Consider the following 18667-nt stretch of genomic DNA (forward strand, 5'->3'; position numbering starts at 1 on the left):
TCCCCATGGTTAAATAAACAATCAACTTTATCTGCCACACTTTCAACCACAAACTAACCAAACTTGGCACACTCATTTAGGATTGAGATATCTATGGAATGGTACGTGTCGATTTCACTTATTGTTGTTAGTTTCATTGTTAGAGGCCAGGTTTGTTAAATGAACAATCAACTATATGTGCCATACTTTCTACCAGAAATTGGCCAAACCTTGCACACACATTTAAGATTGAAATATCTAGGGAAACATGTGTGTCGATTTCTCATATTGTTGTTAATTTCATTGTAAAGATCACCATTGTTAAATAAACATTCGTTGGATTTCTCCATTGTTAAATAAACGATCAACTTTATCTGCCATACTTTCTACCACAAACTAAGCAAACTTTGCACACTCATGAACGATTGAGATATCTATGGAATGGTATGTGTCGATTTCACATATTGTTGTTCTTTCATTGTTGAAGGCCACCATTGTTAAATAAACAATCGTTGAATTTCTAAATTGTTACCTAAACAATCAACTTTATCTTACACTCTTTCTACCACAACTAACCAAATTTGGCGCACTCATTTACAATTGAGACATCTATGGAACAGTACGTGTCGATTTCCCTTATTGTTGTTAATTTCATTGTTAGAGGCCACCATTATTAAATAAAGAATCAACTTTATATGCCATACTTTCTAGCAGAAACTGACCTCACTTGTTCCAGATCAATATGACAATTCGTGCGTCTCAAATCCAAAACCACACGTAGAGAACCATTTTTCTTAGGAACTACATGTAATGGATTAAGGTGAATGCTTCGTGAAGGCCTAATGATCCCATCTCTTAACATCTCTGTAATTTGCTGACGTACATTCTCCCTGTATCGATAGGGAATTATATAGGGCTTAGTCACAATGGGTTTATCTGTCTTAACCTTAAAAGAATAAACAAAATCTTTACAACACCCCGGACGTTCTGAAAAGACATTTTTATGTTTATATAGAATATCTTTAAAGTGGGTTTTTACTGTATTATCTATAAAATCAAGACTACTTTCAAGTGACTTAACACACTCAGAAAACAATACATCATCTTTTGAATCCATCAAATTTGGTGTGTATTGCGTTAGTTGATCATTTGATTTATCGCTTTCTAAACTTACAGAAACATTATTCAATACATTAGGAACATTATTATATTGACAAGCAATATCATCTGATTTTGGGAGCAGTTTCTGAACGATTTCCTGAGGTATACCGGGTATAGTTAACGTTTGATTTCTAAAATCGAGCATGACACACAATTGAGATAATAAATCTAAACCAATAATTAATTTTTCATTCAATTCCTTTATCACTAGAATAGGGATTGATATTTCAAAATCTTGAATAGTTATTGTCACACGAGTAATTCCAGCTACTCTCTTTTTATGTTTGCCAGTAAAATCGACTATAATAAGATTCTCAGCCTTTTGTAATTTAGCATTCGAGTAATTACTAGTAATTGCTTTCCATGACGAATATGATAATAGAGAGGCATTTGCGCCTGTATCCAATAAAGCTTCCGTGCTTAACCCATTTATTTTGACAGGTATTTTAGCTGTACTGTATGATTTTAAAAATACAAAATTTTCTTCAACATCAAAACCATCATTGACACTATCATCTTTAGACCAACAACGATTTACTACAGGCATAAATTGATACTGACATCTATTAACTGCTATTTCCGAATAATTATTTACAGGTACGTCGTGTAAAAGGTCGTTTTCATCATTGACATGAACATGTAAATTCGAAGATAAATGTTCATAAGAATCAATAGCTGATGTGAGTTTGACATTATCGCATAAATTTGAAGATAAATATTCATGAGAATCTATAGCTGATATGGGTTTAACCCCTACCACATCAGCTGCAGTTAGTTTAAATTCATACTCGTGTATGGTTCCAATAAAGTACACTGTACCGCACAATCATTATTATGTCCCGTATTATTGTTCTGTACAGGAATTGTGTCATTATCTTGATTTGGATGCGAAATGCCATCTCTTGAATTACGATTACGTGTATCCATATAGTTTACTGTATTCCTGGAATTTCGCCATGTATTTCGTCTATTTTTAAATCTATTTTGGTTATATGGTCTAACATACGGATTGCCACGATTAATTAGGTTAGGTGGATTCCCAACATATCTTCGCCTATTTTGTCCGTTCTGATTGTTGAAATTTGCTCGACTTAGGTTATATTCCGTATTGTCTGCATTACGGATATTTAGATTCCGAACAGGTACAAGGTGATCTGAATTGTTTTTAATTTTGCCTAATCCTGCTTGATGATTTACCGATGACCTGTTAGCCCCTCCACCACAGCCACCATGAAAACAAATTCAATCGGAATTTGTCCAGCTCGTTTGATCACGAATAATTATCGTTTGATCCCAACGCATACTGATGTATTACACACAATTTGGCTAGAGCTTGTTAGCCCTTGATAATCGACATGTATCATTCCATAGATATTTCAATCGTAAATAGGTAAGCAAAGTTTGCTTAGTTTCTGGTAGCAAGTATGGAAAATAGTTTACTGTTTATTTAAAAATGGAGGCCTCCAACAATGAAACTAACAACAATATGAGAAATCGACATGTACCACTCTAGATATCTGAATTGTAAATATGACCAGTTTGGTCAGCTTGTGGTAAAAAGTATGGAAAATAAAGTGAATTGTTTATTTAACAATGGTAGTCTCCAACAACGTAATTAAAACAATGTGGGTTATTCCATTATAAATCATCAAACAGTCCCCAGGTGACCATCTGGGATTTTGATGAAATTTGGCACACAAGTACCTACATCCTTCGTAAGAAAGTCTGTAATGTTTTATTTTCCTACCGCTACCTGTTCCTGATAAATTGACCTAGAAGTTTGGCAGTCCGCATCGTGACTTGCCGAACGCACTGGTTTTTGTAAGTTTGTAAAGAGCAAGAACTCGGTTACTAATTACGTTACATGGATCAAACTTTTTCTGCTATAAATATACACATCGTTGTAATGCAGTAATATGTTGAAAGCGGTGTGCCCATTTTATGTTCTGATATATAAACTATCAAAGTCAGCACTTTTAAACATTACCGTTTATAAAGCTCATTTTTTAACATGTCACAGATTTCCTAGATAACACGACAAATGCCTGTGTTTGTGTGCAGTACCTTACAGGGTAGTGAACTATATGCACCAGTAATGCAGAGCTGTTTACACTTTATTTACAGGATTTATGGGAAGTTAAAATTGGTATCATTGTAAAAACACCAACTTTTTGCTTATTTTCAGAGCCCTGGTTAACTATGTTGACAGTTAAATATGAGTATGATATTTTGGATGAATATTGCTACTTATGTAACTAATAACTTGTGTGAATTTCAAAACCCTGATGTATTTTCTTCCATTTGAAATCATCGCCTTTGTCAAAAGGCGTCGGTAGTCTTTCAGGTTTAGAACGGATATGGAGAATGGAAGTAAAGAAGTACGTACATATACGCGAGGTAAAATCATTTACACTGATTGAGCACTTGAAAATATATATTGTAAGACTATAAGAAGAAACAATGTGCCACATAATGAAATTAATTGTTACAAAATAATAGAATTCTGTGGTTCAAAATTACAGTTCAATATTAGTAATAAGAAATTGAGCGTTCAAATAAATAAAGAAACATGCACACAAAGTGAAAAGGAACATAATAAATCTGTGGAATAGGATAGCCCCTATAGCCTCCCCAGGGAGAGGCTACTGCAAAGCAGGGTTCCATTATCTTTATAGTACACCACGAAAGGATGCACGGATGTCTGGGATTTCTCCCAATGGTACCCGTGAACCTCGTCCTGTATAACGAAAGTGTAATTTTCGGCAAAATCCAATAAAACAATTAGCTCTGCTTTCTGAAGTGAAGTTTTTATATTACTCATGTATGCAGCTTGAGCCTTGGCTATGTAATGGTGCTGTCTAAGACTATCAATTCCCTCAGTCAATGTGTCACAAAACTCATTCACAGAGAGCTGTAGGATTTGTAATGTCAACCGGTCTGTGTGAACCTAGTTTTTAAATTTAACACAGTCATCACCTTCAAGTAAGTGATGATTAAAACGTTTTACTAAATAATCTTGCACAGCCTCCTTCCTTCCACAGTTGCCACAGTACTGTAACCTACACTGTCTGTTCGTTGCATCACACACTGCAATGTTCAGCAGTGTCTTGTAGATGTGTCCTGGTCCAGGAAGGGCATCGACCATCAGTTTCATGTTTTGATGATATTGACACACACACATACAGAATGAGTGCCAGTTGCCTTAACTGTAATGCACCACTTTGGCCTTAAGGCAGAAAACTTTGCAAACCCAATTTGAAACTGGGTTTTTGTTAGCAGAATTCAACATATGTTTCATGTATATTCGTTAGTAGTAGCCTTTTTTGAACTTGAACTTTAGCTTCATCTGTATGCACATACATACATTCTTTCATTCCAGGAGATTCTGGAACATCCATCGCTTTCATAAATGAAACTACGTCATTCACTGTTACTTTGGGAATTATTTTCCGAGGCTTCTGTTCTTGAAGTGATAGGATTCCTTTCTCATCTTAAGTTCTTTGCTCTTCGCACTAAATAATCTGAGGCCCTAAAACTCTGTGCAGCTTTTCTGATATTCCAAGTTGCAGGAGAAAGTGTTAAGATTTGGACTTTGTGTTTATAGGAAAATGTTTTGTGATACTTTTCTACAAGCTGGTGTATAAGCATAGAGAAATTAGCATACCTGTCACATGTCTTTTTAGTAGAGAAACGTAGTGCTCGGTATTCCAAGAACATCTTCTCCTGTACGAAATTTGTTATCTGCTTCACCTTTCTCTTGCTGTATCCTTGTCTGTCTCTCTTACTTACATTCTTCAGTGGTGAGCAGCCTAGAGATTTGAGAGACACGTTTAGTTGCTCCTGGTGAACAGTGTGTGGTGTGTAGCTAGGATCATACTTATCATCTCTATCACTGCTGTTTCTGGAACTGGCACATCTAACACATGTTTAGCAAAATTTCTATTCTGGCACGAGCTTAACACGAAGTTCATTGATTTTGTCCTCATCCAGAGTGGAGAGGGACTCTTGAAGTAAAATTACTTCCATTCTCCATATCCGTTCTAAATCTGAAAGACTACTGACACCTGTTGACAAAGGCGATGATTTCAAATGGAAGAAAATACATCAGGGTTTTGAAATTCACACAAGTTATTTGTTGCATAAGTAGCAATATTCATCCAAAATATCACACTCATATTCAACTGTCAACATAGTTAAATAGAGCTCTTAAAGTAAGCAAAAAAATTGTTTTCTTGCAATGATACCAACTTTAACCTCCCATAAATCCTGTAAATATAGTGTAAACTGCTCTTCATTACTGGTGCATATAGTTCACAACCCTGTAATGTACTGCACACAAACACAGGCATTTGTTGTTTTATGTAGAAAATCTGTGACATGTTAAAAAATGAACTTTATAAACGGTAATGTAAAAAAGTGCTGACTTTGATAGTTTATATATCCGAACATAAAATGGTCATGCCACTTTCAACATATTACTTCATTACAGCGATGCATGTATTTATAGCAGAAAAAGTTTGACCTATGTAACATAATTAGTAACCGAGTTCTTGCTCATTAAAAACTTAAACAATCAGCGTGTTCGGCAAGTCATGATGCGGACTGCCTCGCTTCTAAGTTAATTACTTAGGAACTGGTAGAGACAGAAGAATAATAAATTACAGGCTTTCTTACGAGGGATGTAGGTACCTGTGTGTCAAATTTCATCAAAATCCCTGATGGTCGACTGGGGATTTTTTTCTAATTTCGGTGATTATATATGGACTGACCCATGTGAAATCGACATGAATCATAGGATAGATATTTCAATCTTACATAGGTACGCAAAGTTTGGTCAGTTTCTGGTAGAAAGTATGACAGATAAAGTTTATTGTTTATTTAACAATGGTGGCCTCTAACAATGCAACTAACAACAACAAGTGAAATCGACAAGTACCATTTCATAGATATCTAAATCGTAAAGGAGTGTGCTAAGTTTGGTTAATCTGTGGTAAAAAGTATGGCAGATAAAGTTGATTGTTTATTTAACAATGGAGAAATCCAACAATTATTTATTGAACAATCGTGGCCTTAAACGATAAAACTAACAATAATATGTGAAATCGACAAGTACCATTCCCTAGATATCTCAGTGGTAATCCGATTGGTGTGCCAAGTTTGGTCAGTTTCTGGTACAAAATATAGCAAATAAAGTTGATTCTTTATTTAACAATGGTGGCCTGCAACAATGAAACTAAGAACAATATGTGAAATCAACACGTACTATTTCCTACATATTTTAATCTTAAATGGGTGTGCAAAGTTTGGTTAGTCTGTGGTAGAAAGTATGGCAGATAAAGTTGATCGTTTATTTCACAATGTAGAAATCCAAGGATTGTGTATTTAACAATGGTGGTCTTCAACAATGAAGCTAACAGCAATATGAGAAATCGACACATATCTTTCCCTAGATATTTCAATCTTAAATGAGTGTATAAGTAATTGTTCTTATTTCTTCTAATATTTTCATTATTTCATAGTTTTCAACATTCTTGAAATAAAACTGATCGAGGTGACTGGTATGGGGGCTGGAAAGCAGGAATGACATTCGGTTGCATGATTTGGTTACGTGCAGCATGTGCGAAGTGCACATTCAGATCATCTAAATTGCAGTCTTCTGGGATATTGAATTCTCTTGGCTTTTTCCCTAATCCTAGTCTCCGAAAATTTTGCCATATTTCCTTGGCATTTAAATTTTCACTATTTAGGTTGCGAATGTACCTATACTGAGCATTTCTTAACATTTGTTTTGTTACGCCACTTTTTATAAATGTCCCAGTCGTCAGTGTTGCGTGTTCTCTTGAATTTCCGAAAACATGAATCGCGGGTTGACATACAATCTCTTTATTTCAGAAGTAATCCACGGTGCTGGTTTTCGTTTAAGTCGCACAATGCGAACGGGCGTATGTTTGTCATATAAGCCAAGTAACATTTTATTAAATATAAAAATTTTAACATTCAAATTTGGAATTAATAATATGTCAACCCACAGCCGAGTGGCTGCATCGTGCGATAATGCTACGTGGTCCAGATTGTTAGTCTCTATACGATATAATTGTAGGTGTATATTTCGGAACACGTACTGAGTATGAAAGAAACAAAAGATCGTGCTTAAATATTCCTAGTGCAGCTAGCTGGCCGTGTTGCATTATTTTGCTGGATACTGCAATGTGATCAATCCAGCAATGTGAATTTTTAGTGTAATGTATAGAGTTAAGTGGTAAAACCGACAGATTGAATGATTTGAACATTGCTAATGCATCTTTAGTTTTCCCATCGTTTTTTTAAAAGTCTGTATTGATATCACTAAAACTATTATATCTTCATAGGCTAGAAAGTGGGTGAAAAGGGCTTCCTCAATCACTGATAGCTTACGAGCACTGTGGGGTCTATAAATAATACAGATGGCTATCTTGTATTTATTAATGTTCACCTCAAACAGCAAATACTCAGGATTGTTGTTGTGAAAATGAAATGAAATTTTTGAGTTTTACGTCCCATGATTATGCCGGAAGGCTAAAGGAGACGGTGACGATGAGAGATGAATAAAATGGTGGAATGAAAAAAGTGGGAGGAAACGGGAGAACCCCGAGAAAACCCACGCACACGGTGTTTGTCCACCACAAAGTTCACTTGGCGGGAGCAGGATTTGAACCCGAGACCCCTAGCACCAGAGGTGAACGCTCTACCACTGAGCCACCGCGGCCCCAGGATTGTTGTTGTGTTCAGGTGTAGAATTGTCTAGGACTTTGCATTATATATCGTTTCTTATAAATGCGCAAACACCTCCCCCACCGCTTTGACTACGATCCGCACGAAACAGTTATAGCCATCAATTTGAAAGAGCGAAGGGTTCATTATGGGTTTTAACCAAGATTCTCCTATGGCAATTACTGCGATATTAAGGGACTGGAATATTTCTAACAATTCGTGGAAATGTCTGACTACACTTTGGCAGTTAACATGAATTATATGAAACCCTCTGGGAAAGATATCAAGCTTGCTTTTTAACAATGCGTTCGTTGTAACTGAGATGTGGGAGGAAGAATAACCTTTGAAAGTCACTGACCGCGTCCAGGGGGAAGCGATTCCCCCCCAGAAGACGAAACTTTTTTTATTTTATATATATAAATAAAACCCATGCCAAAGTTCGGAGCCCTTAAAAGTTGCAGTATGACAACCCACCGTCCCCCCCCCCCCAGAAGTCTGTCCTGGATCCGCCCCTGACCGCGTCTAAGCATTGAAAAGGGTCTTCCCCCAGTAATTTGAGCAAGAAGGAAGGAAACTCCGCTGGAGAGTCATCAAGTGTTAGCATCTGACAGAAAATAGACATAGATTATATTGCTATATTACTGGATAAGGACTAAGCAGGGAAAAATAAAAATAAATTTAATTTTCTGACATACCCATTCTCTGCCACACTGTTTCAGCTTCCAATTCACTTTGCTTCGCATATTCCCATTGGTTTCTCCTTGGTGTAGTGGACGTAAAAGTATTGTTTTGTGTTGAGTAGTAAACTATTGCTCTTGAGCGGCGGGAGAAAATGCCACCCAAAACTGCCCAGCAGTTCTTTTACATACATGCAGCAGTTTTGACTGCAAATCACATATGAATATAACTAATAGACACACACACACACACAAACTTTCTCACAACACACATGACTAAAAGCATATGTATGTACGTATATAGGCATGAATACAGACATACCAATAAAACCCAAACAATACAACAACTAAAGCACAGTTTCATTGGTGGGAGGTTTCATTATTCACCAATTCATATTTATATTTTTGTTGTTATACCAGTGCTATACAAATTTTGAAATTATTGCTTCCCATTCATCATATAACCATCCTCTGTTAAAAAGCACAATAAAATTTTTGGATCTTCTATACTGTGTTGGGTTTCTTTGAAATTTTTTGACAATAAATAGTTTTTATTGTTCATTAAGGGTGCTTAGTACCTGTATTACTTTGTTTTTTAGCTCATTGATTTATATGGAAAAGAATTTTTTTTTCTCAAATGAACAGACATTTTAATGGTTTGATTTTAATGATTTTTCCTTCAACTCTAATTAAATGCCCTTTGCTTTGTCGAAATGAATTTGTATTATATACAGTAAATTAATGAGCTATACGGACAAACTTTAAGAAGCGATTGCTCCGATCAAACTAGAAAAAGTCCATGTGGAGAAAAGTGCATAGTTTCGGGGCTGTGGCCTTCCATAGCGTGAAAATATACATCGCACCACACATTATTACGAACACGAGGAACCGGGAAACTAGTAGTTCTTAACACTTCTGATGCATTCGTCTTCACTACTGTCGGGGCTTAATTTTTGCGTTCTTTGGACCCACCTTTAAGTCCGTCAATATGTGGGACTTTTTGTTGGGAGCATGTCTGAAAATTATGTCCTGTAGAGAACCCGTTACGCAGTATTGCACATTGCGCCACTCCACAGTTTCTCGTGTTTGAAATAAAACGTAATGACATTTTTTTCTACGCTTTTGGATGGCTACGTCTCTGAAACTATAAACTTTTCCTCACAGTTCCATGTGATAAAAATCTCCAGCATGCCTACGTACGCGATACTGGCAGTTTTAACATTTCCAAAATTGTGTCTGTGTTAACAATTATTTACAAAATTTAGTTACATCAAATTTTCTTAATTCTTTCCGAGTAATGACTATTTCAGATTCTTTTCTCTTTCACATCAGTTACAATAATGTGCCGTATCACGTCTTTCTTGATGACAACATTATATAATCATTACATAAACCTAACTACACAACTTGTAGCTTGTGAAATGTTTTTGTTATTTAATATTTCGTAAACTCATTCTGCTAAAATAATTCAATGGATAATTTCTGACTTTTCAAGAAAACAAAAATAATTAATCAAAATAGAAAATTAAATGAGATAAATATTAAACATATAAGCTTTGGGATACACTATAAACATTTTTTCCGTATTTTGATGTGGCAAATCACCTCTTAAAATTTGTCGGTATAGTTCATTAACATCCTGTATAAATTTAGGATTATTTAAATTAAAATCGATTTACACTTTTATCCAGGTTTAACTTCGGGTCTTTGGTCCTATGATACATTTTAACTTTCAAACTCGATAACTTTCAAAGTCATCGAAGTGGAAGCCTCTCAGTTCAAGTAGCTTCCCAGTTGCTTCACAGTTATGGATCAGCGCTGAAAATTGTGTCCGCACTGATAGTCAAACATGGGACCACGGGCTGTAATTATATAACTGCACAGGAGCAGTTTTCTAGAGCTGTAAATATCGAAAATGAAATTCTTCCGAATGGGTAACTAACAAGACAAGTAGCTGTATATTTCATTAAATACTGTGCTATTTACTTGTTTCAGATGGAAATTTCAAGAAGCAGAGTACGAATTGTGGCCTTTTCCATACCCGTTCACAATTCCTTGGAAGTGGCTGAATTTTTAAGGGTAAATCCACCAGAAGGGTTGTTTGCTTTTGATGCAGAAATGCGTCGCTATCTTCCATTAACGCAAATTATAAGAGGTGTAAAAGAATCAGACTTCAGTATTATAGTAGAGCAAACATATGATGCTGTAGTTCGTGAACTGAAGAGAAAATGCCAGGTTCGATTGAGTTTATTTCGTTGTACAATAAACAAAACCATTAAGTGTATAGCATTATGTATAATGTTTAAAATCTTCCAGATCTATTTAGTACGTACATTAAATAAATAGTTTATGTGGTTCAACGTAATAAATGCTGAATTTGTTATCTAATTGTTATATTTGTTGAAATTCTTTATTGGTCGTGAAAACATAGTGTGCACATAATGATTAAGTTTTTTAAGACGATTCTATAGGAAAAGTATAATACGGATGTATACTTGCTTACTTTCCCGTTCCTACTTAGTCGTTAATATCGAGATCTCGATAAACTGTCTCCAGTTTTGCGGTTTCATCCTCTTCAGATTGCTTCTATTGCAAATTACGTGTACAATTCTTTTTCATAACACTTTTGTCATTATTCTGAAAGAGTTTATTCTTTTGTTTATTTCCATGCTGTGATAACTGTGCGATTTTTTTTTTTTTTTTGCATCTATTTTCTTACTGTAGTATTTCTTTTTCTGTACGTACTTGTTCTACAGATTTATCCTGCTGCATACTAAAATACTTCCCATGTACAACTATTAACTTATTGTCATTCCGTCTTACCGACCATAGTAGCTCAGGGATATTTGTTAAGGATATTTGTTTTTCAGGATCTTCGATTTTCCCACTACCTCATTCCTTTCGTCATTATTCACTTAATGTATCATCTGTCACCTTCAATCTATAGGTCTAAAGATTTCCTTTCATTCTTGTTCTATCATCATGAGTCAAGTTGAAGCTCGAGAAATAATAAATATTTTGACTAACGATTATGTCGTTAACCTTGAAAAAGGTTGGAGATGTTTCAAGGGTTAATTTTGACTTATAAAAGTCTATCATGAGTCTGTATTCACTAGCTTCTAATACAATAACCACAGGACATTAACCGGGAAAACCAAGACTTCCTTGAAAATCGAAATAAAGTTGTTCGGTTTGTAATCACTCTTCTCTAAATCAGCAATAACATTAGAAGCTGTCTCACTGGTATACTGTAATTTCATAATCTTGTTTACCATTAGATCAGACGTTTAGAAAAATGAAGGCTCCTATAAATTGAGAAGTGAAGTGAGAGTGAGTCGGAGAAGATAGGATTGAGTGAGGTGGAACACTACAGCTTGAGACCAAGTCCAGGAGCCCGTAAAGTTATCATATCAACAAGACACCAGTTTTATCAATTTATCATTTCTACTTTTCAGTTCAAGAATAAGATAGTCTTCCCAACAACTCCTGAACCTAATTCCTCATGCGCGCACACACACACACGAACAGCAAATATTAGGAAAAAGGAATGATTTGCTATGCGTTTGCAATGCGCCTCAAAGGCAGTGCGTCCACGTTAACGTGTCGAAATTAAAAGAAAGAAGACGACTTGTTTTTATCCTCAATGTCATCTGGTATAGAAAAAGCGTATTAAGATACCTCGAGTTAGTCTAACCTCCCACAGAATGTCTAAAAATTTTCTAAACGCTGCATTCCATAACCTGAAAATTTCCGATTTTAATATCCGTTGTTCGCAACACAGGTTCCGCCTAATCAAGGAAATTTTACACATTTTTTAACATCTAAATTCATGTGATTGTGAAATATTTCCATTTAAGATTAATTTCCGTTTAATACGGGGCCCGTTGATGCTAATTTTTACTGTATTAAAAGTCTGTATTCAGAATCTTATATTTTTGTTTAAAAGAAAATAAATCCACTTGAAATTACTTTTTGTATCCAATTATGTATAAATCCTAGAATATTTTCTTCTAGTGTAACATTGTTCGTTTCAAACAACAATAATTTACAATGTATAATATTGATATTTGACATGGAATAAAGTTATTTGAGCGAGACATGGAGCATGAATGGGAAGAAGATAAAGTTATCGAAAACATAACAGAAGACTTGGCAGGAAAGTTATGTTTCGAGAGACCGAAATACATATCAAAACAACACAAGCTTGGATTTAAATGTTCTGATAAACTCACTTAACGGAAAACTCGGGAGTTTATCTCCTTATCTCAGAAAATAACTGCTGCGACAAGTTGTAGATTTAGTAAAACAAATATTTTGATTAATTGAAGAGTTCATTTTCAAAAGAGTTGTCCATTTCTCCCCGAAATATTTTTTTAACGGTTTCTTTGGGATGAACTCTGTCGAAGTATGAAAAAAAATGAAAAAAAAAAAAAAAAAAAAAAACATCCAGATTGTTCCATAGTTGTATAAACTCCTTATATAGACTTGAATCTTTTATGAAAATATAAGACGACCAGAAAACAGGGCACTGTTGAAATCTGATTTTTTGCTGTCGAACAAAATGGAAATGTCCTTTTCTGAAGATAAGCTTACTTTGAAAGCATTACTTGCATATAATCGAATCTAATACACACCAGCCGGAGTGGCTTCGTATGCGATTCCAAGACTCACCCCCATTTTTACGTGAAATTTTGGCAGAAAAAGTGCATCTTAGATTCGAGTATATACGGTACTTGTTTAGCACATACTTTGCAAAATATATTTTCTCCTTGAATTGTGAACGTCTCAGCGCCTTCAGTTTATTGTTTCAGAATATTTTTCTTTCGGCATTCTTATACTGCCACAAGACCTCACAGTTTCAAATCCACACACACGCACACAGCAGTAGCAACTTTAATTTCCGAGATCGATGACGTGGAAATTTTGTTGCAGGTGACTTGACACCGTTATTTGTATCTTCTTCCAAACAGGTGATGTCATGCATCATTGCTGGGAGGATGAATCACACACCCCTTTCTTATTCTTCCTTCACACCACCTTGGGAGATGTTCTAAACTGACAATAACGAACCATTTCAAGGCCTTGAGTCTATTTATATTAGAAACTTGAAATTCCATTTATGAGGAAAGTTGTTGGACGTTAGAAATGACCAATTTGATCATCCCTTTAAATATGCATTTATATGCAGTAACGAAATAAACATGCACTAACCTCCCAAATATGCACATGTATGCACTATAAAACTGCTATTTTACCCCAAAACAGCTGACACGAATTTCTGTTTAAAGACTATATCAATATCACATCAGGAAAAAAGAACATGCAGATATGCTAAAATCCGAAGTCTACCTGCAAATATTTGATTTATGCTAATGACATTAAAATCTTGAATAAAATTTATACTGTTTAAGATCAAGTTATGTTCTAAGAAAACATTGATATATTAGCGAAATGATCAGAGAATAATTTTCTACATTTGAATATTGCCAAAAGTCGAGGTATAACTTTTTTTTCCAGAAAAACTGTTCTTTTATCTTATAAATATACAATAGGTAATCAGGAAATTGAATTTGGAACTTATGTTAAGGATCTATGAATAATATTAGATAATAAATTATTATTTAGAAAACATCTACAGGTAATCACATCTAAGGCCAGACAAAATTTAGCAATGTTAAAATGACTTTGCTGTAATTTTTCAAGTATTAATTTTTGAAAAATTCTCTTCATGTGCGTTCTCATTTGGAATATGGTACGGTGGTTTGGCACAATGAAGCCAAATGTTTTGTAAATACTATTGAGTCTATTCAAAATAACTTTTCTAGCCTGCTTTGGATGGAAGTTGAAAGATTTGAAAGATATGAGTTTGTCTAGTATATCCAAAGAACTGCTTCTTTTGTCTTTGGCCAATGGGCGATATATTTGCGATCTTAAATTTTTTCATAATATTCTTCATGGAGATTTCTTCATTGATGGTTTTGTTTCCATAAGAACTTGTTACCATAATACTAGAAATTTTGTTCCTTTTCTCTCTAAATTTTCTACTCTGGAATCTTCCATTTACAAAACTACTGATAGCACAAATAAATTTTATTCTATTCTAGATATTTTCTAAACTTAATTTGTTAAAGTTCGTTCAGAACTTATTACAGAACCTTTAATGTTAATTGAATTTAGTGTAGTGTTATTTGAACATTTTTCTTTGTAAGGGTTATTAGTTCTTAATTTTAATCATATCCCTTTCCTTTCTTTTCTTCTAGTTTTTTTTTTTTTTTTTTAATTATTATTATTAATCGGATATTGTATAATTTCGTTTTATTTAGCTAATATGAGTTTTTATTTATGATACGTCATATTTTATCCCAGAATGTAATTATTTCTATTCATCTTGTATGTTGATTTTTGTGATTCCGACTGCATGTGCAGCTTATATGTTGTAAGTGTAATTTCCCTGTTGTTCGAATATTCTGTGACATTATTCTTCACAAAGGATTTGATTTCATGTCATACACCTGATTCCGGAGCTGTATATATGCTGCTTGCTGCCTAATAAAATAAAATAAAATAATTATTATTATGCAGTAACAACAACATCTTCCCAGAATAATAGAACAGCATTTAATGAAACTTTTTTTTTCTTTCTTCAGGTAATTGTGTTTGTCCGTGATCAAGACGAAGTCCTTGTTACAGCGACGAAGTTTGATAATCTTGCAAATGAATACAATGAACATTATCTTTTCAAACCGAAGAAATTGTTTGGTTTGGAATTAGATAACATTCATGACGATAAAGTGTGTGAACTTCTGAGAAATGGATTTCTTATACGACATCCGGTTATCAGAGATAATTGGTAATTTTAATTTTTTACGATTTTTCACAAAGGATTTTTGTATTAATTTCATATTATAGATTTTTTCCAGTTTAACATGATTTTTCATATTCATAAATATATATAAATCTTATCACGAACACTTCATCGACCGTTCGTTTCACTAACTTTAGCACTAGCTCTAAAGGGAAGTACTATCCCCGCGCATATTGTTATTGCGAGCGTGTAGTATGTGTTTTTGTTTCCGTTAAAATGATTCTAAATCAAATGAAATAACCATTGTAGAATGAGGAAACTTTGGGAACTAATATGAATATTTTTTACAAAGTTCAACAATACTCTTTAAACTGACGAGAAATTCAACATTTTCCTCGAGATAGAAGCTTGGCGTCTTAGCTATAAACTAGAAAACAAATTAGGAAGAAGGATAAATGGAATAAGAAAATAAAAGACTTCACTAATACACACGTAATGTAGAAACTACCATTCTTAAGCATAGAATTGTAAAAAAGCAACTTGCTCTTCATTTTAAGTTGTGTCTTTTGGAATCAATTTTTCAGTCATTCCTGAGAATTTTCGGTAAGTAAATCTGTGACTTCGCGGTACGAATGAAAGGCGTTTGAAACATCTTTTTCTGAGTGAGAAGATTCTTTACTTACTCTTTAAATATATGACTAATTTAAAATGCCCTAATAGGACTAAAGATGGGAGCTCGTTACATTCAATTTCCCTTTTCATATTCTGTAATTCTGATTTTTTATTTATTTATTTATTTATTACAGATAATTTAGTGAACTCGAGTTGCATACAATGGATTGAACGAAAGCTTATTATACTGTTCCTTCGTTGAATTAAAGGATTTGGCGGTTTAGGCTTGGATGTTTTCAACGTTGTAGTATAATGAACAAGTAACTAACTAACTATAGCCTATGGGACTCGAAGGTCCAAATGCCGCATTCACAAAAGCTGTCCATTGTTTCCTATTCTTAGCCATTTGGATTCAGTTTCTACGTTGTATTCCTATTTCTGCAAGATCGTCTTAATATTGTCCTCCCATCCGCGCATAGATTTTCCTAATGTTCTTGCTTCCTACTTCCATTCCGCTACACGACCTTCCCAGCTGGACATCCTAAGCTTAATGACCCCAACAGTGTTAGGTAAACGGTACAAATTATGCAGTTCCTCGATTATAAAAAAATTCTGCCATTCCCCATTCTCGTCCCTCTTGAGTTCAAATATTTGCCTCAGATTTTATTTTCAGATACTTTCAGTGTGTGTTTTTCTCTCAGAGTAAGCGACCATGTTTCGCAACCATACAGCACAACAGGCATAACTATCGATTTATATATTTTAGGTTTCAAATTCTTCGACAGAATTTGCGAGTCAATAGAGTTTGGACTGACTAATAACACCGATTCTCTGCTTTCAGCTGACATGTAATTTCCACTTGGATTAGTTGTGATATGTTAATATTAATCCTAGATGTTGGAAAATATTCACTTCGTTGAAAATATTAGTTGATATTTTAACGTATTCATAATTTGCAATATTACGGTCACGACACGTTTTTGTGTATGCAGTTTGTCTGCATTTACTTCTAAATCCATGTCCTTTTTTAATAACACCTTTGCAATTCTTCCTGTTGTCCACGTATCATCCTCTATCAAATTTATATCATCAACATAACAGCTCTAAGCCCTGGTTGCTACCTTTAATTTTTCTTGTAGCTTATTTCAGAACAAAATTGAATAATAATAGCGACAAAGCATCTTGTTTCAGGCCATTTTCAGCGCGAAAGATCATGGACAAATATTTTCTTACTCGTCCTTTACTTTGGGTTTCACTTAAATATATCTTTATTAATCTAACTAGCTTTTCAGGGATACAAAATTCGATAAGAATGTTGTGCAATGTTTCCCTTCGAAGTTGTAGGTCTTTCTGAAACCAGTAAATAATTGATGTATAGAGCTGTTGTATTATTCCCATTTCTTTCGAGTATTTGACGAATGGTAAATGTCCGGTCGATAGTTGATCGATTTCGCCTAAATCCACACTGTTAATCTCCAATACTGTCATCTGCGTATGAAGACTTAATGCTATATTTCTAACATCAGTTGTTTAATTCATAGTTGCGACAGTATGGTGGGGGAATTATCATGTAGCGGAGTAGTTTAACGCCGGAGTATCGCATCAACCATAACAGCCAGGATAGTAACTGTTGAGACAGGTGCTTACTATCCTTTCTAGTTTCTTTTTTTAGTATTATTCGTAAATTGTATTTTTTTTGAGATTACATCATGAAATTGGAACAGTTCAAAGAAAATAGTTTTATGATAAGATTCTGCAGATATCACAAGATTGTTTTTCAAGTTATACAGTTTTTAAAATTATTGTATGTCTGTCTGTTAGATCAAAATATTGAATTTATATTTAATTTAAATTTCATTTCTTCTACCACCTTTTTAGATATAAGTTATGTGCATAATTCTATATATTCTTGTCTATGCAATAATACGTACTATGAAAAAAAAAGTGTATTCTGTACAGACCTATTTTTTCACTTGCTTTTTGTTATTAATTATGGGATGTAAAATTTTACTTTTTTGCCTGATTGATGGTACAAAAAGTTTTCCTACCTATCTACTGGAATTGAACAATTAGACATTATTGTTTGTAAATGTCTGTAAACTATTAGTAATCTGTGGAAAAGAATGCAGTTCGATTCATATTATAAAATATGGCAAATGAAGGAAACAAAATTCAATTTTTTTTCCTTTAATTATATTTTTGCCTCAGTAGTGCCTTTATTTTTGAAAACTACTAATGGTTTAAGAAAACTAGGTTTTCACACAATTTAAGTCCATATCATGGAATACCGAGAAGCTTCTCTTTTAAAATTCCGAAGCTTTTCTTCGATCCATTGGATGCTTCTGGAATTTACCAAAACTTTGTGCAAGAAACGTATTGACACAACAAAAACGAATACACATGCAATTAAAGAATATATGAGTTTATATATCACAATATTGACAACTGAATGTGAATTTCTTGTTAATATTCTATTCTTAAAAATGGAACTTTCTACGTGTGTGATAAGTTTGTTAGTGAATCATCTTTATTTTATTTCTTTTACCTCCACTTATTGTTAAGTTCCCTGCGTTTCCTAAAGAAGTCAAACACTTCTTTCTTTTAAGTAACTCGCGAATGAATTGACTTATTAGAGTGTATTGGTTTCTCTCTTGTCTAATATTCCCATTAAGTTACACAAAAT

General features: G+C 34.1%; 1 protein-coding gene across 6 annotated transcripts in view; it reads left to right on the plus strand.

Annotated features, from left to right (window-relative positions):
• Positions 1 to 18667, plus strand: part of LOC145694845 (activating signal cointegrator 1 complex subunit 3-like) — a 204185-nt gene that overhangs the window by 66537 nt on the left and 118981 nt on the right. For all 6 annotated transcript variants that reach the window (XM_081771534.1, XM_081771531.1, XM_081771535.1 and 3 more), the window contains 2 exons: positions 10563 to 10802; positions 15215 to 15417. In XM_081771534.1, the coding sequence (XP_081627660.1) occupies positions 10563 to 10802; positions 15215 to 15417 (443 nt within the window). The remainder of the gene's footprint in view (positions 1 to 10562; positions 10803 to 15214; positions 15418 to 18667) is intronic.

This window comes from Thermobia domestica, chromosome 9 (genome assembly GCF_964235325.1).
Source record: "Thermobia domestica chromosome 9, izTheDome1.hap1.1, whole genome shotgun sequence".
NCBI classification, from domain to species: domain Eukaryota; kingdom Metazoa; phylum Arthropoda; class Insecta; order Zygentoma; family Lepismatidae; genus Thermobia; species Thermobia domestica.